The sequence below is a fragment of the Peromyscus leucopus genome, chromosome 2 (assembly GCF_004664715.2).
Source record: "Peromyscus leucopus breed LL Stock chromosome 2, UCI_PerLeu_2.1, whole genome shotgun sequence".
Taxonomy (NCBI): domain Eukaryota; kingdom Metazoa; phylum Chordata; class Mammalia; order Rodentia; family Cricetidae; genus Peromyscus; species Peromyscus leucopus.
The window spans coordinates 11,944,872-11,969,626 of NC_051064.1; the positions used below are offsets into that span (position 1 = coordinate 11,944,872).

The following is a 24,755-nucleotide window of genomic DNA, read 5'->3' on the forward strand; positions in this document are numbered from 1 at the left end:
ATTTGAAAGTCTCTTAAGACTAGTTTCCAGGGGCTTTAAAAATTAACAACGTTAATAGAATAGCATTTTTAAAAATACCATATTGCCATGCGTGGTGATGTACAACTTTAATCCCTGCACTTGGGAGGCAGAGGCAGGCGGATCTTTGTGAGTTTGAGGACAACTTGGTCTACAGAGCGAGATCCAGTACAGCCAGGACCACACAGAGAAACCCTGTCTCGAAAAAACAAAACAAAATCCAACTAACACCATGTTCTCTTACCCACCTTTAACAATTGTGATTCATGGTGAATTTTGTTTGTTTTTATCCACTTTTCCTCTTCTCAGGCACCATGCCTTCTTGAGCACAAATATTTTGATGTTTCTAAAGACCCTTTAAAGTGTGATTATTTAAAATACCTCAAGATAATTTTTGATCTGTAAATTCTGTTATGTCTTTCTTTTCTTGCCATCTATCCCTCATTCCTTCCTTCACCACCCACGCCCACTCATCCATCCATCCGTCTATCAATACAGTTAGAAAAAGATTCCTTTGTCCTGTAGAAGTTTGTTCATATCAGCATATGGCTAACCAAATCCCTGTGGCATCATTTCTCATGCTTTATTCTCTGTTTCCTGATTTCAGTAAGCTTATCTGATGGTATTTTGAATTGTTGGCAAGACAATTTCGTCAGTTGTGTGTAACTCCACCAGGGGCTTAATACTCAGTTATATATTTTTGGTGATTTTAACGACTATTGATGATAGCTGCCTGCATATATTGTCTTACAGGTCTATGAAACAGTGATATTCTTACTCTGCTAGAGCTTCATTTCTATGGAGAGACATTTCCCCAAACTAAATGAATCTCTCCCTCCCTCCCTCCCTCCCTCCCTCCCTCCCTCCCTCCCTCCCTCTCTCTCTCTCTCTCTGTCTCCTCTTGGGGTGTGTTATTAGACTTATTTATTTCATGTGTATGTCTTTTGACTATGTGTATGTGTGTTCGCCATGTGTGTGCATGAAGCCTGTGGTGGTTAGAAGAGATATTCAGATCCCCAGGAACTGGAGTTATAGATGGTTGTAAGTCACTTTGTGGGTGCTGGAAACTGAACCTGGGAACTCTGCAAGAGTAACAAGTACTCTTAAGTGCTAAACCATCTATCTAGCCCTGATATTTATCTGTTGATTATTTATCACTGAAGTATGTTCTATACAGGAAAGACAAAACATTTAGTAGTACCCTTTGTAAACATCTTTTTTTTCCTGAATAAGTAGGTTCCCTAGCATCCTCCAGATGTGACTACTAAGTGTTTTTTGTTGTTTAATTTTATTCTTTAAATAACTATAAACTCACGGATTTAAACATTAATAACTGCTAACTACAAGTGAATTATGGTTGATATTCAAGTTATCCCAGTCTCAGCCTCAGGTTTGAGACCTTTTGGTACAAACAGGAATCTATAGATAGTCTCCTTGTTCTGTTTCTGTCAGATGACATGATGTTCCAAGTTAATTTTATGTCGTTTCTGCCCCAGACTGGCACAGTAAAAGGAGCCTGGTCTCATCTTAGTGGTTGTGTATTTGGGGCTACACTGGCGTAGAGGTGCTTCCCATTTGCTGGTTCTGTCACTCATGGTTTGGTTCTAGGCCCTTATAGTATATAGATCCCAAGAAAATGCCTTTTTTAAAGATTGATTTTATATGTATATGTGAATTTATGTGCCTGTGCACATATAGTTGGGTGCACAGAAGATGTGTGTGAGGTGCCTGACTTGTGTATGCTGGGATCCTAACTCTGGTCCATGGCTGCACAGCAAGTGTCTTAACTGCTGAGTCATCCTTGTCTCCAGCTCCCCCCACTGGTTTTTAAATACTTTTCTTCCTATTTTTTTCTTCTTTTAACCTCAAACTCAAGATAGTCTTCCTGCCTCTGCCTCCCAAGTGCTGAGATTATAGGTCTGAGCAAACATTGGGTGTATGCTTACCTGGTCTGTGTGTGGCTCTAGTTCAGTCTTCATCACCACACACACAGAGAAGGAGAGAAGATCATTGCACTATAATTTAGCCAGCTGTGGTGGCAATACTTGTAGACTTGGCATTCAGGAAACAGGTAAGAATATTGCAAGTTTGAGGCCCCTGGGCTACATAGTGAACACCTGTCTCTAAAGAAACAAGTTCTGTGGCTTTAAACCTAAATCTGTAAAACAAAGTATATCCAAGAGATTTAGCTTCTCTTTCTTTCTGTTCTTGCTATTTTCCTGTAAGTAATATTTTTAAATGTTTATATTTGTGACTTTAATTTCATGAATACCTAAGATTTTACATAGGTGTATGTGCACATACACACATAGACGTTCACATACTTATACATATGTATACATACCTATGCATATACGTGTTTACACATACATGTGCATGTTTGTACATATTCTCTCTCTATTCACATAATTGTATTTGGGTTTGTATTTATAGTACCCACTCCCAGTCCTTAAGTAAATCTAGTTCAGGAGGTACATACTGTTTACTGCTCTAGTTGGCAGTGTGAACCCGAGAGAGTGAGGCCTAAAAATGAGGCGAACTAAATGCAATAACCCAAGTTTATTCAGAGCATCACACAGTTTATACTCTTGAGGGTTAAGAAAAATCATGTAAGTAAGGTGTTCAATCACAAGGACAAGCCACATGTGGCACAAACATGTTTTTCCATAGAGGCCTATGAATAACAACAGCTGAAGTCAGCTCGCTCCTATCTGCTACACCTGGAAGGAGCACAGATCACATTTCAAGAACAATTCCCTGTTTTTGAAGAAACTGAGGTCACAGACTCTTGTTTTCTTGGAGCTTTCTCACAGGCACTCAGAATTCCCCTTGCACACTCCATTCTTGGATTGTGTTCGACACATGCTGCTTTCCTTCTGTTTGTTTCCTGCGAGTCAGTCAAGAACCTTTCCCTCCTCCGTTACTATTAATATGGACAGGTTAATGACCTTTTAAACAAGGACTGCTTTTTGACCTTCAAAATGCTAATAAGCATGCTTTGCCTTTCCCATGGAATCATTTTCAGATAAGTCACAAAGCATGTAATGTGTGTGTGTGTGTTGTGTATGTGTGTTTAAGTTAATTTACTTGTTAAGACTCTTATCAGCTGTAGAAAATGGGAGCACAAAAAGTTTCTTTAATTCACTTTTAAGATTCTTAGAGATAATTCTCTATAGTTGTTTTAATTTTCACTGTACCAAGTATGTTATTTGTTGGACATTAAATATGCTCAAGAGAAATAGTCCTATCATAGGTCTTTAAAGAAAAATATTTTGTTTATATTTCCTGTGTATGCATATGTGAGTATGCATCTTGTTTCTGCCTGGTGCGCACAGATGCAGAATAGGGAGCTGGGTCCCTTGGAACTAGAGTTACCCGTGGTGTGAGCTGCCTGATGTGGGGGCTGGGGACTGAGTCAGGCACCTCTAAGAGAGCTGCAGGTGCTCTTAGCCAGTGAGCAATCTCGCCAGCCCTAACTTGCGTATTTATAGTGACAAATCTACAAGTATTATTTGAGGTATTAAAAGTGTCATCTACTTTCAGAAACACTAAGTAATATGAACTTAGTAATAAGTATGTTTCAAAATGATGATAAGCAAAATGATCACCATATGGCTGAATTTAATCTTATGGAGTAGTTTGTACTTATGCCATTATTTTATCTACATGTGATGAAGACAAGGAATAAGCACTTTTGAGACTCACTGCGTAAGCCTTGTATAGGAATACTGTGGTGAGGTATAGGGGATACAACTTGTATTTTCGATTTCTATTATATACTGTGTATCTACCTCTGTTCCTTTGTGTGAAAAAAAAATATATGTTTAGAATTGGTGAAAGGGAGTCAGATATGGAAGGAAGAGATACAAAGGTAAAGCCCAAATTTATCAGTTAATAAGGTATGTGGCCTTGGGAAAGTTATTAAAGCCTTTCTGTCTCCCTTTCCATGGCTAACAGCCCTGTCATAGAGTTAATAAGGCTAATGTTTGGGGTATCATTTATGTATATAATATTATATGAATGGAAACAAAATGCTGACATTAAGCCAGCACACGTTTTATCAATGCATTTTAAAGTACTGTGTGTTTGATACACAGGATTACTCATCACAAATGTCTTAATATTCCTCCCTAGTATACTTCTGCACATTTCTAAGTTAGTGTTAGAGGTGATGGGATTGATACTTGCAACCTGTATATATATGGAGTTGGACCTGTGTGGTTATATAAACATATATGTGTGTGTGTGTGTGTGTGTGTGTGTGTGTGTGTGTGTGTGTGTGTGTGTGTATCATGTATAAGGTGTGTTCACACAGGGTTTCATAAGAAAGTGAAAGCTGTTTTTTTTAATGTAGGATTTGTTTGGAAAGTCAGATCCATACTTGGAGTTTCACAAGCAGACTTCAGATGGCCACTGGCTGATGGTTCACCGAACAGAGGTAAGTACTTGAATCTAAAAGGAGAATCACCATTTTATTTGGCATTATAAGAATTAACCACTATAAACATATATATATATACATATATATACATATATATGTATATATATATATTTAAATTGTATAAAGAATACTAAATGTGTTCTTGCTTGTTTCCTCTCTCTCTCTCTCTCTTTCTCTCTCTCTCTCTCTCTCTCTCTCTCACACATACACACTTATGCAGACAATTTATTTTTCTTTTGGAAAATCATTCTGATATAAACTACAAGCATCTAGATTCCCTTTCACTGTTACATTAGGCACTTTCAGGAGAGGGGATACACACCTTTAATCTCAGTACTCTGGAGGCAGACAGATCTCTATGAACCAGCTTTATCTACAAATTAAGTTCCAGGCCAGCCAGACTCACAAAGTGAGACCGTCTCTCAAAAGAATAAGGACATGCTATTTATCACTATACCCAAGGAAATTACCATTGATTTACTAATGCCTTTCTGAGTGCTATCCATGCTCAGATTTCCTTAGAGTAAAGCATATTTTTTATAGATTATGTTTTGTCTAGGTTCAAGGGAAGGCTCATGTTTTGTATTTTCCTATTAAGCTCCCATTTTTCTACTTACACGCTTATTTTTACCTGCCTATACTTTCATGTCATAGAACAGCTTGAATTATTGAGAGTAGAATGGATTCTTTATCACTGTAAACTCACAGACTGCCATAATAAATTAATATTTGTACTGCTTAAATCCGGATTTGATGAGGGGGTGCATCTTCAAATGGATCCTGGGTTTTTTTCAGCATTGATACAATATGTTTTTTGTTGTTGTTGCTGCTGTTCTGTTTCAGAGTTAGAAGGGGCCAGTTCTTACCATATAAAAGAGATATCAAGATCTGAGTGCTAGATGTTAATTCACATGAGGATATCATAGCTTTCAGTCTTTTTCAATGGTTATAATAAGAAAGATACTGTATGTCTACGTAATATTGAAACTTAAAAATTCACAACTTAGATTTTATTTTCCAATTTATGTTCAACACAGCAAGATTTATATTTTTAATTTTTTAAGTGTATATGGGTGTTTTATTAGCATGTATGCATGCAGTAGCCATTGAGGTCAGAAGAGGATATTGGATGCCTTAGAATAGGAGTTACAGGTGGTTGTGAGCCACCATGTGGGTGCTGGGAATCAAACCTGGGTCCTCGGGAAGAACAGTCAGTGCTCATAACTGCTGAACTATTTTCCCCAGGACCCACAAGGTTCATTCTTATCCTGCTCTGTTTTTTAATCCTCTGGGACTATGGTGAAATGCCTGGTTTAAAAAAAACACACATGCTACCATTTCTAAGTATACATTATTATTAGGTAGATATAGTTCCCAAACACCTTTCTTCTTTACTCAGAATGTACTACAATTGGATGATTTATTATACTTGCCACATAATAATCATAAAATATTATCTTACTAATTTTTCTTGGAATTAATTGATACAATGAGGGATAAGTGGTAAGAATGTAGCAAGAACCCAGGAAAGGCAAGAGAAAGATACTGATGCACTGTGTGTTCTAATAGATCCTTTATTCTTTACAGGTCATAAAAAACAACCTGAATCCTGTGTGGAAGCCTTTTAAAATCTCTCTTAATTCTCTGTGCTATGGAGATATGGACAAAACCATTAAGGTAATTTGCAATTACTACTCAGATACTCTGTAGTTTGCTATGGGATTATGTCCTGATAAACTCACCATTAATTGAAATCCTCATAAGTTACGCTAGAGGTGTAGTTTGGTTAGAGCATTACTTAGTGATCTTGAGGGCCTGTGTTTATTTGAGGGGAGAGACAGGGAGAAAGGAAAGGGAAGAAAAAGGAGTACAGGAGGGAAGAAATGATGTTAAAAATGTATTTAATATACCTAACTTACCAAATTACAGCAACCCAGTACACTGTTAAGTGTTGGTATTTACCATGGTGATACTGTGGCGGATTGGCAGGTTTGGCTTGCTGCCACTGCCCAGCATTACAAGAGAATCATCACATGTTGTTAGCACAGGGAAGATTAAAATTCAAAACCCATGTAGTGCCTACTCAATGGTGTCACCTTTACAGCATTATAAAGTCAGAACCTCAAGGCACACTATAACAACTCAGACACTATACAATTCCTACAGATGAATACATTTTACCTACTTTCTAAAATTAATGTGTAAGATAGCATTTTTTTAAATAAATGACATTACAGGCATACGTATTTGAGTATGTTGTTGTTATCTAATATACTGATTTAATGCTTAAGGGTACAGCATAATTTTCATTTTAACCTGTTTTAAAAAAATAAGACATTCAGTTTAAATATGTCTTCTTTTTAATGAGATGCTTTTGCTCAGCAAATATGAAGCATTGACTATATTCTTTGCCTCTAGTGTATCCTTTGAAAATAAAAGCAGCTGTTAGTTATTCTGAGGTCTCAGAGTTTTCCTGTCCTTATGCAGAAAAACAGTGGAGGTATTGTAGGGCTAAGAAAAGCAGATCACAGTTATTTTAATTGTTTTTATTTGTAGGTATTTACCAAACCAAACAAAACCCCAAACAACCAGCCAGTTGAACACACACAAACTTAAAACACCAACACATCCTCCTTTTTAATAGGTGAGTTCTGTCTGAGGACCAAATTCAGGTCCTCCTGACTGAGCTGTCTGGCTTACCACAAGTCCTTATAGAAAACTTTCTTCCCTTTACACCTCAACAGTTGAAGGTGTTGTTGGTGTTTCTTGTAATTAATACAGTAGAAACGGGAAAGATGATAGGAAACAGCATAACATGACATAACAGCATGGAGTCTGACCATAGCTTACATGTTGATTTAGCTCTTTAACCAGGTAAAGGATGTTGAACAAGTCACCTAATCTTCTTGCTAATAAGGTAGATAGTAATATCTACCATACAAAAGGGTAAAGATAGAATATTGAAAGTGAAAACATTGTAACAGATAAAACAACAGCAGAGATGCAGCTACTATTAAAAGCTACTAACACTTCTGAGCTTTGGAAGGAGTTGTCCCTAGTTTATAGAGAATTTAAAAAGTTATTGTTGGGACTGGAGAGATGGCTCAGAGGTTAAGAGCACTGACTGCTCTTCCCGAGGTCCTAAGTTCAATTCCCAGCAACCACATGGTGGCTCACAACCATCTGTAACAAGATCTGGTGCTCTCTTCTGGCTTGCAGTCATATATGCTGTATACATAATAAATAAATATATTTTTTAAAAAGTTATTGTTATGTGTGATTTGTATGGTGTGTCAAAGAGCAGTGAAAGTATAGTTATGATATAAATATACTATGAATTATATAAATGTTATCAAAGTAGCTACAAATTCTAATTTTAAGACAAACCTAGAGAGGGCAGAAGTCTATGCCTTGACTATTTGATTGTTTCTGACAAATTAACAATAAAACCATGTTTCTAAAACATTTTTTGCTCACAGTGGCATGCTTGCAGGGCCAATTTGTTATAGTAAGTAAACTGATTTTCTTGGCTTTGTCTGATAAATGTCTTCCATTCTTAAAGTCTCTTAGTTTGTTTTTAGTTACACACACACTTGGTTTTCTACATCATCACTCACTTTAGTTCTTTAGTTCTGTATTTCTTTGCAATATCAAATAGTCCCACATCTGCAGTTTACTTACTCTTTGGAAATTACTTAAAGGTATGGTAAAGAATTACAGAGCAGAGAATAAAGTCAGAGTCTTCTGTGGATCCATCACTGTGCTGTCATCCTAGCATGTATTATTTTTAAAAGATAAAGACAGTAAGAGAAATAATCATGCATGCTGCCACCTTGCCTAAAGTAAGGATGCATTGTGTGGTGTGTACAGTTTTTTTACATATATACATATGCTCTTATGTATATATGCATACATTTAAATTTCAAAAGCTCTTCAGATACTGCTGCTTAAATAGTAAATAGTACTGGTGTTTAACTTCTATACATACTCCTTGAAGCATTGAAGATGTTATGTCTGCCTTTGAAAGGACAAGAGGGGGCTTTTCCATTTATTTCCTGTAGTGAGTAATCAGAACTTAGAGGGTAAAGATGTATTTTCTGTTTCTTAAAGCTTTAATTGGTCTAAACTTTTTTAATGTTTTAGCCCTTACTAAGGCCTAACTAAGTCTTAGCCATTTTAATGTTTTATTTGGCTTACATGTAAATTGATGTTCTTTCCATGGAACCTAAAATGTAAAGTTTTGTTTTGCCATAATTTAAGAATGTCTGCTAAAAGTGATCTCATTCAATCATTAAGATGGTTTGTTTTCTGCCTTCTTGAAACTTTGCTTCCTTTAAGAAAAGAAAAAACATTTATTTTTTTCCTCTTCATAACATTAGTCATATAAAAACTGTTTGTTTAAAATTGGATATTGAATATGTAGGGCAGGAGTCAAACTGTCAGACTTGGTCATGGGCAAAAATATCTATAAGGCATTTCCTTAAACAAGGCACTTTGCAATTCTAGAATATACCTGTTTTGATTGGTTGATTGATTGATTGATTGATTTTAAGTGTTTCTGAAGGATAATGAAAATACAAGTAATGAATGAAAGCCTTCCAGTGTACTGGCTAATTTTATGTCAACTTGACACAAACTAGAATCACTTTGGAGGAGGGAATCTTACTTGAGAAAATGTCCCTACCAGACTGACCTATGGCCAAGGCTGTGGTGCATTTTCTCAACTGATGAATGATGTGGTAAGCTCAGCTTATTGTGGATGATGCTGCCCCTGGGCAGGTTCCATAAGAAAACAGGCTGAGAGAGCCATGGGGAGCAATCCAGTAGGGAGTACTCCTCCATGGCTTTTGCATCAGCTCCTGCCTCCAGGTTCCTACCTTATTTGAGTTCCTGTCCTAATTTCTTTTGATGATCAACAGTGATGTGGAAGTGAAAGTGAAATAAACCCTTCCTTCCCCACATTGATTGGTCCTGGTATTTAATCACAGCAATAGAAACCCTAAGACATCCAGTTTTGAAAAGCAGTCGGTATGTAGAACTGAGAAAAAAAATATCATTCGCCAGATGAGCATGTAAGATTCCTAAGCATTGTACCTTGGTGGGTCACTACAACTTCATGAAGGCTGGAAGCTTTGTGGAGCTCTCTCCAAGGGAGATGCAAATTCTTCTTGTTAGAAGCTTATGCTTTGAAGCACAGTCTTCAGAAGTGTCTTTGGTGTAAGATTTTACTTTGTCCCTGTTGCTCACCACACAAGATGCATCTGTTGGCTTTGCACTTAATTCCTTCAAGTTCCATTTCTGAGAAATGGGAATAATAGTAACAGCATCTCCATTCTATGTAACTCTTAGGTCTATCTAGAGAATATGTACTGTGTACACATTAAATATCCATGTAAATGAATTGATGTATTGAAATTACATGTTAGAAATTCACATCCCTGTCATCACTTTTCAGCTTGCCCTGAATATAGCTTGCCTTGAACACAGCACCTTATTTTCCCATTAGAAAGTGTTTAGTTGTTTTTGCTCTTTTGGGGGCACTTGCCACCCAGCTCCTAAATAAATCACACATGGAGGCCTTTTTTCTTAATTATAAATGCCCATCCTTAGCTTGGCTTATTTCTTGCCAGCTTTTCTTAACTTTAAATTAGCCCATCTAACATTTGCCTCTGTGCTTTTTCCTTTTCTTACTTCTGTATATCTTACTTTCACTCTTACTCCGCAGCTAGCTGTGTAGCTGGGTGGCTGCCCCTGATGTCCTCCTCCTTGATCCCTCTTGCTCTTCTTTTCCTCCTGGATTTCTTCTATTTAGTCTCTCTGCCTGCCAGTCCCACCTGTCCTTTCTCCTACCTCACTATTGGCCATTCAGCTCTTTATTAGAGCATCAGGTGTTTTAGACAGGCAAACTAACACAGTTTCACAGAGTTAAACAAATGCAACAAAAAAGAATGCAACACATCTTTGCAAATGTTCCACAGCATAAACAAATGTAACACATATTAAAATAATAATAATCTACATTAGGAAAGTTCTAGCATTCTGGTGAATATTTACTTTTTCTTCCATCTGCCAGTTAACACACACACACACACACACACACACACACACACACACACACACACAAAACAAACTAACAAAAACCCTACTAAGAGCAAATAAATATTTTCTTTTTTCTGAGATGGGCAGGGAGAGAAGGGTACATGGAAGGAGAAGTAATGTGCATTTAATAAGATTCAGATCTAAGGCTAGAACTCTAGAACTCTACATTTCTTCCTTCTTACATGGGAACAGAGTAAGTGTGACCTAGTGTGGATACTTGAGTGAACTGACTGTTTTCCTTTGTGTTGTAAGATTTCCAATCTTCAGACCAAATCTGACTCTCGTGGTTAACTTGTAATTACAAGCCCAGATTCCTTGGGTTGCAGCTGATCAGAAGTGTTTCTTGGAACTCTAAATTATGTAGGACTTAGTTGTGTCATTTCTAGCTGCTGGATACTTGCTTCTACCTCCTATACAGTGGTAATTAAGTAAAGCAAATGAAAGAGTAGACTTAATCACACTTAGTCTTCTGTCGGCATCTACAGCAAGCATGGTAGAGGAGCTGGGAACTGCTTCCTGTGAAAAATGCAGTCCAGATTTGGGTTTTCATCTTTTGTGGACTAGTTCCTGTTCTCTGGATAGTTCTGGTTTAAACATACTTCAGCATCATTTCTCTAGATAGTTAGTTCCTGTTCCTCCAATTAGACACTAATATTAAGGGTTTTTCCCTTATTTTAATTAAAATGGCAGCCAATACTTTTTAATAAAATTATACTGATTTTTGTGTATTTTTATTATATTTAATTCCAGGTAGAGTGTTATGATTATGACAATGATGGATCACATGATCTTATTGGAACATTTCAAACCACCATGACAAAACTCAAAGAAGCCTCCAGAAACTCACCTGTAAGTTACACCTTTGCAGTTATATAAACATTATAGTTTACTTGTTTATTATTTTATGTTTTTCTTTGATTTAGCAATTAGTTTACCATGTTTTTTATTCTATATTGCATTAAGCCCTAAAATCTTTTGTTTAATAGTCATCCATAATTCATACATGAGGTATGTGTCTTACTAAGTGGAGACCATGTAATGGTGACCAGCACTAAGTGAGAACTCCAAACTATAGGAAAGAAAGCAAAGACCATTACAGTGTCATCTCCAGGTGTGGAAGTAGACTTTCCTTTTTTATCTTGGAAGGGAAAACATCATAGTCCAGTGCTGGATGAAACCATGCTCTGCCCACATAGGGAAGACAGAGCACAATCACCTTCAGTGGTAGGTGTGAGTCCCCCATGGCTGGCTAAGCATGGCAGATGTCCTGTGATCTACATTTGTACCCTTCCTATGCCTCCATGGAAGGACTTCATGTCTCCCTGCAGAGTCTAAAATACTGATAATTAGGGGTAAGCCCAAGAGGCATTGATGTACAAGTAAACCATGGAGTAGTCATTGATTCTGAAGCCTGGAAAGGTTTTCATTGTGGGGTATCCACCCAGGAAAACTGCTCAGACATGGGTTTAAACCAACAGGAAGTCTTTGTTAGTGGCCTGGTGACTACACTGGGTTTTCGAAATCCCAGTGTGGCACTGAGTCTTTTTCAGTGAGAAAGCTTAAACACCATGGTCAGGGTTGACATACTTCAGTTAACAAGAACAGTTAACCAGAAGCAGAACTACAGGAGCCAAAAAGCAAGGTTAGTGCATTTAGAGACTTTCCCAGAACTATGGACTTTGATGAATTAGGTCTTTGTTTTAGTTTTGGCTGGTGGTGCTGTCTGCTTGCTAATAAGCTTTATGGCCTGAATGGTACTTCCATCATGGAGTCAGTTGTGCTAAGGTCTGGGGGCCTGTTACACTTCCACAGACAACAGAAGCCCAGCACAGGCTGTGAGGAGTGTATCTTTTGGTAAGGAAATATCTTAGGCTCAAGATTCATGCACACGAGACTGCCATTCTTGTCAAGTTTATATTTATATTAAAGTGTAATTTCTTGTGGCCACAGGATTGCATTTCATGTATTTTTATTTATTCTGTTCATTTTCATTCCTTGGCATTTATTTTGTTTTGTTTTGTTCAAAAAAATTAACATTTACTTTCTTTTTTCTTTTTCTTTTAAGATTTGATTTTAAGGGAAAAGGTTCATTGAAATTCATTTTAGTAATTTGGCTATTGCTTATAGAAAATTTACTATTTCATTTTCTCCTTCCATAGGTTGAATATGAATGCATAAATGAAAAAAAGAGACAAAAGAAGAAAAGCTATAAGAATTCAGGTGTTATCAGTGTAAAGCACTGTGAGGTCAGTAGTCTGTAGCCACCTGTAATGAGGTCACTTTCTGAGTTCTTGTATCATTGTGGGTTTATATCAAACAAGTACTGACTCCAAGCAGCTGGAAATCACATGAGCATATGATCATCTTGAGGGAAAGAACAGGATTTGAAATAATAAAAAAAATCTTTCAAGGAACTCTGCTTCCAAGGTTTGACAACTTTATATATATATATACATACATACATATATATATATACATATACACATATATTTGTGTGTGTGTGTATTTAATGTATATGAGTGGTTTGCCTGCATGTAGGTATGTATACTATGTGTGAGATGTATGCACATGTGTACAGTGATCTGTGGAGGCCAGAAGAAGGTGTTAGGTGTTCTGGATCTGGAATTACAAGATAGTTGTGAGTGTCCATGTGGGTGCTGCGAACCAGCCCATATCCTCTGCAAGAATACTGCCTCTTCAGCACTGAGCCCATGGGCAACTTGGTAGCAAAGGATAAAGAATGATAAAGTTTTCTTCTGTCTGAGGAAATGTGAGGTTGGAAATAACCCTATACATCTTCCTGGGTATAATTTCTTCATAAGATGTTATAAATGGTGGGGAAAGGCCACGTTTTTCCACACTGAAAGCATGTTTTGTTTTTGTTATTCCTTTAAAGCTTTATTACTAGATGCTTTTTAAAACTGTCAGTATATTAGACTTACTACATAAAACTTACAGTGACTACATTTCCCCTTTTGCCATTGGTATTCTAATCTTTTTTATTTTATATTCTTATTTGCATGTATTAGTTAACCATGATGGATTTTGTTATGACATTATCTCATACATGTATGTAATGCATTTTGCTCATATTTACCTTCCCCCATTACCCTCTCTTGTCCTTCCTCTTTCCAACTAGTCTCCTTTTACTTTCACTCCCCGCAAGGGGGGGGGGGGGCGTGTGTGTGTGTGTGTGTGTGTGTGTGTGTGTGTGTGTGTGTGTGTGTGTGTTGACTCAATCAGTTTAATTAGGGTTATTTACAGAAGCATGAGTAAATACCTGAAGAAAATGTCTCTCCATCAGCAGCAGTCACTAACAGCCTGTGAATTCTCAGAAGGGACCTGACATCATGAACCCTCGCCCTGATAGTTTAATCTTCATACTGCTGTGCTTAAGCTGTAGTAAAGTCTTTATAAGTCCTGACATTTGGGGAGGAGTTCTATGTGCTCAAATGTGAGGTAAATTTCATGTATTTATGTCACGTCCTGGTCAGCTTACAAATTCTGAAATGCATATCCTAAGGAGCCTTTTGTTTCTCTTGTGTAGTTGGAGAGTTCTGGTTATTTTTGTTTGGTTTATCAAGACAAGGTTTCTCAGTGTAACCCAGGCTGGCCTCAAACTCAGAGATTTGCCTACTTCTGCCTCCCAAGTGCTGGAATTAAAGGTGTGTACCACCACTGACTGAGTTCAGCTTTAACATATATGTGTTTTTGTTTTTAGATTACTGTAGAATGCACATTTCTTGACTACATCATGGGAGGGTGCCAGCTGAACTTTACTGTAAGTAATACTGAGTTTTCTAGCATAGGCTGTTAGATATTGCCCCCAACCCCCCAACCCCCCTCTCCATTTTGCAGCATTCTTCTACTACCAAGCTGCCTTGTTATGAAATTTATACAATCTGTTTAACATGATTTCCTCATGGACTGTCTAGGTTCATCATGGAGAGTTTTACTTAGTTGATGAGTTGATGAATAATCGCTCCCTCTTTAGAGAAAGCAGATATGCACAAACCAATGGTTACCCTGCAGTAATTAAAGGAATTGAGAACAAACATGTAAAAGCAGCCCCTAAATATGGTCATTTCATGCAGTGATTCATGATTCTTCATCTAGAAAAAGAAGTACAGGTTGTTTTCATGCTGAGGCCTGTTCAGTTGTTTGTAGAAATGCTCTGGGCATTTGTTGGGGCTTGGCAGTAGAGGTTCTGGGATGATTTGGGACCTTGTCTCTTGAAGTTTTCTTGGACCTGGAGCTCAGGCAGCCCTGCCTTCTCTTTAGTAAGAACTACTGTCTTGGCAGGTGGGAGTGGACTTCACCGGCTCCAATGGCGACCCCCGTTCTTCAGATTCCCTGCATTACATCAGTCCTAATGGTGTTAATGAGTATCTGACTGCCATCTGGTCTGTGGGATTGGTAATTCAAGATTATGATGCGTGAGTATAACTTTGGAAATACTCAAATACATGTTTCATAATTCCTTAGAAAGGGCACTTTCTGTTTTATCAGCTGGTGTTCTAATAGAGGTGGGAAGATGCTGGTGATAGAGCAGCATTCCTTCACAAATCTCTCATCTTTATTCCTTTGTTTCCCTTTGATCTTCACTCTTGCTGGGACTAGTTAGAATGTGTTGACTATAGCTTCTTCATTTAGTGGTTGATGGAGTCAGCAAGACTCATTTCTTTCATCTGATTTCCTTGGAGTTTTAATCAGGGGTAAGTTGTGTATGTGATTGAAATCTAGGTGACATAATCTTGTATACAGTAATAAAAATTGTTTCTTAGCGTATATACATGTTCTCTGCAATAATTAAATTCATTCATTCATTCATTCATTTATTCTGAGAAAGGATCTCACTATTTCCCTCCTTGGCTTGGAACTCAGTATGTAGACCAGCCTGACCTTGAAAGCACAAAGGTCCGTCTACTTCTGCCTTGAAAGCACTGGAATTAAAGAAGTGCATCACCACAGTTTGCTTAAAATATTTTTTAATTGGAGCTTTGACAAGGCTAAAGAGCATCTTAACCTAATTGCTGCAAAGTATTTCCTGGATTCAATTCTCTGTCATAAAACTATATGACTACTACTACTTATTATTATTATTATTATTAGAAATTTCTTATAACAGCTAGTATGTGCCAGAGATCATTTTATTAGAATAGATGATGAGTCACAGATGGCAATCAACAGGTCATCAAAGAGTCACTCCTGAAAAGGGTACCAGGCCAGAGTCATTTCACACATGAATTCTTAAAAACATGTACTTAACAAATACAAACCTAAATGAGTGAATTTAAAAAATTTAGAAAGTATCTAGAGTTCAGAAAAAGGGGCAAATTCAGAATAAGAAAAAATCATCTTCTTACTAGTCAGCAACAACAAAATTATATTGTCAGATTAAGCTAATGAAGTAAATTATATTCACTAAAAATTACGGTGAATAAAAGTCACGGTACAAGTCATAATGAATGAATAGGATTTTTGTAAAATATCTCAGATTTTTAGTAAGGTAAACTAAAAATTGTACTGAAGAGCTAAGAAGGAACCATGTTTAAATAGAGAGATCCTATGATAATGATGTGAAATGAATTTCTTTCACAATTAATCAGTTTAAATCAGAATTACAGTAGAATCCTGACAAGTCTTAAAATTCTGTAGCTAGAAGAAGTCAGAATCATCCAGACATTTTTCTAAAGGAAAGAAGGGAAGGAGAGGAAAAGGCAAGAGGAATTTGCTCTAGCAATTTTCTTGTTTGGTCTTTGTTTTTAACTTTTAAAAGGATTTATTAATTTTACGTGCAGGAGTGTTTTGCCTGTATGTGTGTATGTGTAACATGTGTGTGCCTGGTGCCAGTGGAGGTCAGAATGGGGTGGCATTATGAAGATTGTGAGTCACCATGTAGGTACTGCAAACCAAACCTGCGTCCTCTGCAAGAGCAGTAAGTGCTCTTAATCTCTGAGTATCTCTCATCCCTTCTCTAGCAGCTTTTAAAATTTATTTTACAACTCAAGTATAGAACTATACTTGACCAATTGAACCAAGCATATCGTAAGAAACAGAACTGTCTGTACACATAAGTGAATTAAGTAAGAATAGCATCTAAGAGGAAAGGATTGTAACAGCAACATATTGCATTAGCGTGGAATTTAAAGCCGGACACAGTGGTGCACATCTCTAATCCCAGCACTAGCGGGCAGAGGCAGGTGGCATGTTGTGGGTTTGAGGCCAGCTTGGTCTACATAGTGAATTCTAGGACAGTGAGATCTACATAGTGAAACCCTGTCTCGACAAAAAACAAAGAATTGAATTTGAATCCACAATTCGTACCTGCAAAGTATAAACCACACATTGTAAACCTGAAGTAGATACTCCTCAACAAAGCAGCCTAACAAAATAGCAGTGAGTTCAGGACTGTTCCGACGTTTTTGCCCTCCTCAGTTTATAGATTCTATTCCTGGTGACAAGATCTCTGCTTTTCTTTACACAGTAGGAAAAGGAGAAAGGGGCCCAGAAATGCATGTGTATTCCCTTTTAGGGCCATGACTCAGATGCTGCTGAAAAAAAATCCTTCTCATATCTCCTTGGACTAGAACCTAGCCACCTGATCTCGACTGGCTTTTAGAATAGATGTGGTCATCACTTCAAGTGTCTGTTATTGAGGGAGGGAGTGCTGTTGTTGGGAAGAAGACGTTTCTGCTTCATACTCTACTTCAGAGTGCTTTTCAGAGTAATGAGAAGTTTATTTATTTATTTATTTATTATTATTATTATTATTATTATTATTATTATTATTATTATTTTGGTTTTTCGAGACAGGGTTTCCCTGTATAGGTTTGCACCTTTCCTGGAACTCACTTGGTAGCCCAGGCTGGCCTTGAACTCACGGAGATCCGCCTGGCTCTGCCTCCCGAGTGCTGGGGTTAAAGGCGTGTGCCAAGAAGTTTAATACCAAAAGTAAACTTAAAAATTTTTACGAGAAAAAAATATATGATTGGCTCATAATTTGCAGTGTACATGGCTGGTAAGACAACAGAGGCCGAAATCTTGGAATAATTTGTTTGTGTTCACATTTCTTAATACTAAAATCCATGAGGTTGGGTGGGGAGATGGCTTCAGTGAGTAAGAGTGCTTTCTATGAAAGCAGGAGAAGCTTAGTTAGACCTCCAGCACCCTTAGAAAAGCATGGCTGTGTGTGCCTATAGTCAGTGTTGGAAGATGGAAGTGATAAAGGGGAAACTGGGAAATGATAGAGGAAATTCTGTGCGAGAACTTAAAAAGAAAATCTATGAAAGTTTCTAAACCACGTTAGACACAGGCTACAGACTAGGAAAAAATATTTTTGACATGACATGGGTTCTATCGTTAATAGAAAATGAACCCCAAATGCTTAGAATTAATAATACAGAATAAGTGAGGTGCTTGTACAGTGAAGGTACTTGAGTTGCCGTCTGTTCTCCATGTACATGCGGTGGCAAGCACGTGACCCCCCTATGCACATAAATAAATAAATAAAGTAAATACGGGTGAGCATACAAAGACTATTCCAGTAGAAAACAGTGCGTTCAGTGGTATTTTCTAGTAAGTCACATTGGCCATCCCTCAGTGTGCCTCTGGGAGAATACCCATGCCCTGGAAGTACCAACTCACATGTTATATAGTCAGGTCCGCACTTTGTGTCCATAAACCACAGGCTGCAGATGGACATGTGTTCTTGCAGAAACTTGAAAGTTTTATAATAGATGACATTTTGCACAGTGTTTCTATGGTCAAATGTATAAATATTCACATCAGATGACATAAGTAAATACTATAAATAACCTCATTACTTGAGGCCTGGTTTTTCTGCCAGACAGTCTTGCTTAAAAGAAAAAAAGATGTGGTTTTTGTGTTTTGTTCTTTTTCTTTTCTTTTTTTTTTTTTTTGGCTTGTTCATATTTATTCAGGGAAATAATGCACAAGGTTTAAATGGAAAGTAGTAGGTTATGAGACTTACTTTATTTATTTATTTAATGAGTATATGTGTGCATGAGGGTATGTATGTGTACCTCGTGTGTGCAGGGGCCTGTGGATGTCAGAAGAGGTATAGGATCCCCTAAACTGTACTTGCAGATGGTTGCTAGCCACCAAGTAAGTGCTGGGAAATTTAGCCCAGGCCCTCAGCAAGAACAAGTGCTCTTAACCATCTCTTGCCCTGTAAATTTTAATTTATGCTTCTCTCAAGGCATTAGGGTGGAGAGTGATAGAGGAACATACTGTACGTCCTCCTCTGGCTTCCATGGGTTATACACAGGTGCACACACTCAGATATCACACATGCATACCACACACAGCAAAAGAACCTGGAAGATATTTCTGCCTTTAATGCACAGAAAAACACTTAAAATAAGTGTTTTCCAGTGTTAGCATCAGCATTAGTATAGAGAACACTAGATAATTTTTTGTTTATAATTTTTTATTGCTTTGAATTTTTTAAATATAAACATACTATTTTTAGTGTGAGTAAATATATATATATATTTTTAGCAAAAAATGTTTGATTTGTTTTCTTTTTATTTTTTAGTGATAAGATGTTTCCAGCTTTTGGCTTTGGAGCTCAGGTGCCTCCTCAGTGGCAGGTAATCTTTTTTTTAAGCTTTTATTGATTCTTCGTGAATTTCACATCATGCATTCCAATCCCACTCATCTCCTGTACCCTTGCATCTTCCCTCTTATTGGAGAAATTATTTTGGCCACTCCACGTAGTTAAAAGGATATTTATTTAATGGCGAAACTCACAAATTAAGTAATGGGTAGGTCGCAGGGTCTGGGGAAGGTGTAATGCAGTCCAACGGTGTTCTCCGGAGCTCTACACAGTCAATCTGCACTGGTCAGCGTCCCGGCACGAGAGAGCGCCCAGAGCGAGCGCTGGCCCATCCAGCTCTCGGGTCCCCAGGCGCCTCCCCTCGCCCCGCCTCGTAGGCGTGACAGTTGCCAGAGTCTCAATGGGGGTTGGAACTTCCAGAACCAAGTTGGAATGGCTACCCACTACATCTCCCCCTTTTTGTCTAAATAAGAAGGTTCTAAACTAATACAAGACTATATACAAAGGAATGGTTATCAAATATTGTCCAGAAATAATGAGAGATAATGACCTAGATAAGATGTAACTACAACCAATGCAAACAATATCAAGCAAGAAACACATACTAAAATCCAGAGAAGTATAGAGCATAGGTAAACAGCATATTATAAAGATCATTCAAAGGTGTCCTATCCTAAAGAACCTGAACCTAATACTTAATAAGTTCTATCTAAGATATTATATATACTAAGTTGTAACTATAACTGCTAGTCTTCAATCCCATCAAAGACCTGAGAAGGAATATAACGGTACCTGAGAAATGGAAGACGGATGCAAGCAACTTTCGGGAATCTTGCAAGAGTAGACCAAGACAGCTGGCAGCCTGGACAGTCACCTAATGTTTCTCAGCATTGTTGGTGCATTCAAATTGGCTACAGGCCTAGAGTATCTGACAGACCATTTTCAGAAGCAGGATTTCTGAAAGACCATCTTACCCTGTCTTGGCAGAGTACAGTGGTCGCTTTCCTTGTGTCCTGCTTGTCCAGAAAGGAGAGCATTGCATTTGTACTGTCAGCCATCAAGGCAAGGGCAGTTCTTTGCCCAGTAGGCCATTTTGTGCCAAAAGACAAACTTCCAAATGGAAATGTCTTAGAAGCCCAACATTCTCTCGGGATCAATTGGTGCAGCCAGGAGCAATTGTGTCTCACGTCAACAGAATTCTAAGTTATTTAAATGCCATATTCTCCAGGTCTATGAAGTGTTTGAAGATTACCTGCCCATCTAACCTATGTATCTGTAAATCTGGATAACCTAACTAACGTAACTATAGAGATGACATAGGCGACTATAAGTCTATAAATCTTATCTATCAAAATAACCTAAGGACTAAGGCTTCACGTAAATAAGGTAAACAGTCTATAAGCAAATGTATGGTGAAGAACGATGACTTCAAAATTGTGACAATACACAAGATATTTATAACAGAGGTAGGAATATATAGTGCGATATGCAATATGACAATAATATTAAATATATATCAATATACCGAATATCCTAAACAGAAGTAGAACATATATAAAGTATGACAGATATAAATTTACATTTGTATCAATATAAAAATGTTTCAAATAAGAGTAGAAATATATGTACATTATAACAAATATAGTTCTGTATTTGTATCAATATACAAATTATCTTAAACAGGAGTATAAAAATAGTCTACATTTGTATCAACATATAAGATTCTATAACAGTACAAATTACAGTGCAAATTATCTAAGATTGCTATTTTACTAAGTTTGTTTACTAGTATATACAATGATTTACCATCATATCTTATACCTATCCGTTCCATTTCTTCTCCCCCACCCCTTCTTTTTTTTTTTTTTTTTTTTTTTTTACAATCCTGAGTTAATATTTTCTTCCACCCCCAACCCTATAACCGTCATCCATAACCCTGAGAATTATGAAACCTAAGGGAGAAGGGGCGTCGTTTTCTTAGAATTGCTTCCTGCCGTTTAGGGGGTGATGTTATCTCTGTTGGGTACTGTGAGAAAGCTCAGATAGTTAAATCTCAGTTAGACTAACTGTAGGTTCTGCAGCAAGTTTTAGAGTAATGGGTAAGATTGTCTGAAATTCTGGCAAGAAGTGTAGTATGATGATGATTACCATGGCATCATTCTGGATTGGGTAGAGTTGTTGTTGTTGGGGCCCCATCTTCCTTCTGGTGACTTCTGAGATTGCTATTGGAAAAACTTATTTGTTATCAAAAATGGGAGGTTTGGATTTAAAGAGGACATAGCATGTAAGAAAGGATTCTGAGAAATCAAGAGTAAGCATGGAGAGAATTAGAATTTAGAAGACAATGGTCCCTTTTTATTGGTTTCCTTCTGTCTCACACCAGAGGGCTCTTCTGATATGGGACTGAAGAATCTCTTAAACTTTTCTTTTAGCAATATGCTTGGGTTTAGAGAAGGAGTGAGCCAATTCCATCTCCAAAGCCAGCTTGGCTATAATTGAATTGGAACCACAACTTTTCTAGATTGATAGAGAGAAAGATGTTAGACAGTGAGATTTTACCATGTGTAGATTGGTACCAATAGATTCTTCCTTTCTGCTGTAAACATCCGGATATCCAAGGCCTTATGAGTTTTGAAAGATGGGTATTTCCATTATCCTGTAAAGACAAAAACAGAACCCTACCCCACCCTTTGATTGTTAAATTTTTCTTACAACTTGTAGAGATGTCACATTGGTGGATGATCTTTTACTTCTCTTCATCAAGGGGTTTTTCCTGTTCGAATCGAATTTTTATTAATTTTGTTGGTATCCATAGCTTTTCTTCTCCTGCAGAAACAAAGGCAAAACCCCTTCCCCAACGTAGAACATATCCAGGTTTCCATTCTGAGGTCAGCACATCCTTAAAATAAACTGGTTGGTTTAGCTCAGGAGTTTTGTCTGTTGTCCAATGTCTCTCCGCAGCTGTTGTTCCTTTCTCATTAGCATTGAGAAAATTCAAGGTTAATAAAGCACTATGCAGTCTATTTCTAGGAGTCATTGTTACCTGTTGCTGTTTATTTAGCATATCCTTTAAAGTTCGATTGGATCTCTCTATGACTGCTTGGCCTGTGGGATTGTGTGGTATACCTGTAACATGCTTTATATTATAATAAGCAAAGAACTGTCTCATTTTATTGGAGACATATGCCGGGGTATTGTCTGTCTTAATTTGTACAGGTATTCCCATGATGGCCATAACTTCTAATAGGTGTGTAATCACAGAATCAGCCTTTTCAGAACTCATAGGAGTTGCCCATTGAAATCCTGAATAGGTGTCAATGGTATGATGTACATACTTTAATCTTCCAAATTCTGCAAAATGAAACACATCCATCTGCCAAATTTCATTTCTTTGTATACCTTTTGGATTACTCCCTGCAGGTAATGGAGTTTGGTTATAGATGGAACAAGTAGGACATTTTTTCACAATATCCCTAGCCTGTTGCCAAGTGATGGAGAAATCCTTTTCAAACCTTTGCTATTTATATGGTGTTTCTTATGATATTCTGAAGCTTCTAGCACATTACCTATTAGTAACTGATCAATCTCATCATTACCTTGTGCTAAAGGTCCTGGCAGACCTGTATGGGATCTGATATGTGTTATATATATAGGATGTTCCCTTTTTCTGATGATTTCCTGCAATTGTATGAATAATGAAGTTAATTCTGTATTATCAGGAATAAATTCAGCAGTTTCAATATGTAAAACAACTCTCTCTGCATATTGAGAGTCAGTGACTATATTGAGGGGTTCTGTGAAGTCCATCAGTACCATAAGAATGGCATACAGTTCTGCCTTTTGTACAGAGCTATATGGACTTTGCACCACTTTACTTAAGTCTCCTGATTTATATCCTGCTTTCCCTGATTTATTTGCATCAGTATAGAATGTGAGGACTCCAGAAATTGGCTTTTGTCGTACAATGTGAGGAAGGACCCATTCAGTCTTCTTTATGAATTCTATTCTCTTGCTTTTGGGATAGTGGTTGTTAATCTCTCCCAAAAAGTTACTGCAGGCTCTCTGCCAGTATTCATTATCTTTCCATAGTGATGAAATTTCCTCATTAGTTAATGGTACTACAATTTCTGCTGGGTCCATTCCTGTCAACTGGCGAAGTCTTAATTTACCCTTTTGAATCAAATCAGAGATCTTTTCTATATAAGTCTTTAATTTCTTATTTGGTTTACGTGGTAGGAATATCCATTCCAATATAATATCTTCCCTCTGCATCAAAATACCTGTTGGGGAATGTCTGGAGGGGAATATGACAAGAATGCATTTAAGTTCTGGATCCACACGATCCACATGTGCTTCTCGAATTGTCTTTTCTACTAGAGCCAATTCCTTCTCAGCTTCGGCTGATAATTCTCTTGGACTATTTAATTCTTTGTCCCCTTCTAGAGTATTAGCCAAATTTTGTAGTCCATCTTTGGGTATTCCCATGATACCCAGTAAGTTGGAAATGCTTCCTAATAACTTTTGAAAATCATTAAGAGTCTTCAATCTATCTCTTCTTAGTTGTACCTTTTGGGGTCTAATTTTTTGTAGCTCTATCTTATATCCTAAGTAATTAATAGAATCTCCTCTTTGTATTTTTTCAGGAGCAATTTGCAGTCCCCAGCGAGGCAAAACCTTTTTTACTTCTTCAAACATGCTTTCCAATGTATCTAACTTTTTATCAGCTAATAGGATATCATCCATATAGTGATAAATTATGGATTGTGGAAACTTTACACGAATTATCTCTAATGGTTTCTGCACAAAGTATTGACACAAAGTAGGACTGTTTAACATTCCCTGTGGGAGGACCTTCCATTGATATCTCTTGACTGGCTGAGAATTATTATAATTAGGTACTGTGAAGGCAAATTTTTCTCTATCATTTTCCTGTAAGGGTATGGTAAAGAAACAGTCTTTTAAGTCAATAACTATTATAGGCCATTCTTTTGGTAGCATAGAGGGCAAGGGCATCCCAGTCTGTAGGGAGCCCATTGGCTGAATTACTTTATTAATAGCTCTCAGATCTGTCAGCATTCTCCAATTACCAGATTTTTTTTTTTATAACAAATACAGGAGAATTCCAAGGACTGGTAGATTCTTCAATGTGTTGAGCATTTAACTGCTCTTGAACCAGCTGTTCTAAAGCTTGTAGCTTCTCTTTTGTCAAAGGCCATTGTCCAACCCAGACAGGTTTATTAGTTAGCCATTTTAAAGGTAAGGCAGTTGGTACTTCTGAGAGTTCAACAACAGTCGTGCTCTGTTTGTGAACAGCCTGAATGGTTGGTGACTGATTTTTATAGCATGTTATGATATTATTCCTAGAAACATGCATTGGTCTGTATTCCTTTTCTGAAAGTGTAGGAATTTTAATCTGGGTATTCCACTGTTGTAACAGATCTCGGCCCCAAAGATTTACTGCTACATTTGCTACATAAGGCTTCAGCCTTCCTCTCTGTCCTTCTGGCCCTATGCATTCAACCCATCTCGAACTCTGTTTTATCTGAGATAGGGTGCCAATCCCTAACAGTTGGACATCTACCTCTTGAAGAGGCCAATTTGGATGCCATGATTTTG

At 37.4% G+C, this 24,755-nt stretch overlaps 1 protein-coding gene across 4 annotated transcripts in view; it reads left to right on the plus strand.

Annotated features, from left to right (window-relative positions):
- Cpne3 (copine 3) overlaps window positions 1-24,755 on the plus strand; it is a 59,533-nt gene that overhangs the window by 19,582 nt on the left and 15,196 nt on the right. For 3 of the 4 annotated variants that reach the window (XM_028885172.2, XM_028885171.2, XM_028885173.2), the window contains exons 6-12: window positions 4,373-4,456; window positions 6,047-6,136; window positions 11,309-11,407; window positions 12,718-12,804; window positions 14,280-14,339; window positions 14,861-14,994; window positions 19,119-19,173. In XM_028885172.2, coding sequence (XP_028741005.1) covers window positions 4,373-4,456; window positions 6,047-6,136; window positions 11,309-11,407; window positions 12,718-12,804; window positions 14,280-14,339; window positions 14,861-14,994; window positions 19,119-19,173 — 609 coding nt within the window. Of the gene's footprint in view, window positions 1-4,372; window positions 4,457-6,046; window positions 6,137-7,946; window positions 7,968-11,308; window positions 11,408-12,717; window positions 12,805-14,279; window positions 14,340-14,860; window positions 14,995-19,118; window positions 19,174-24,755 lie in introns of those variants that run through there. The other variant, XM_028885174.2, reaches the window with a different exon arrangement.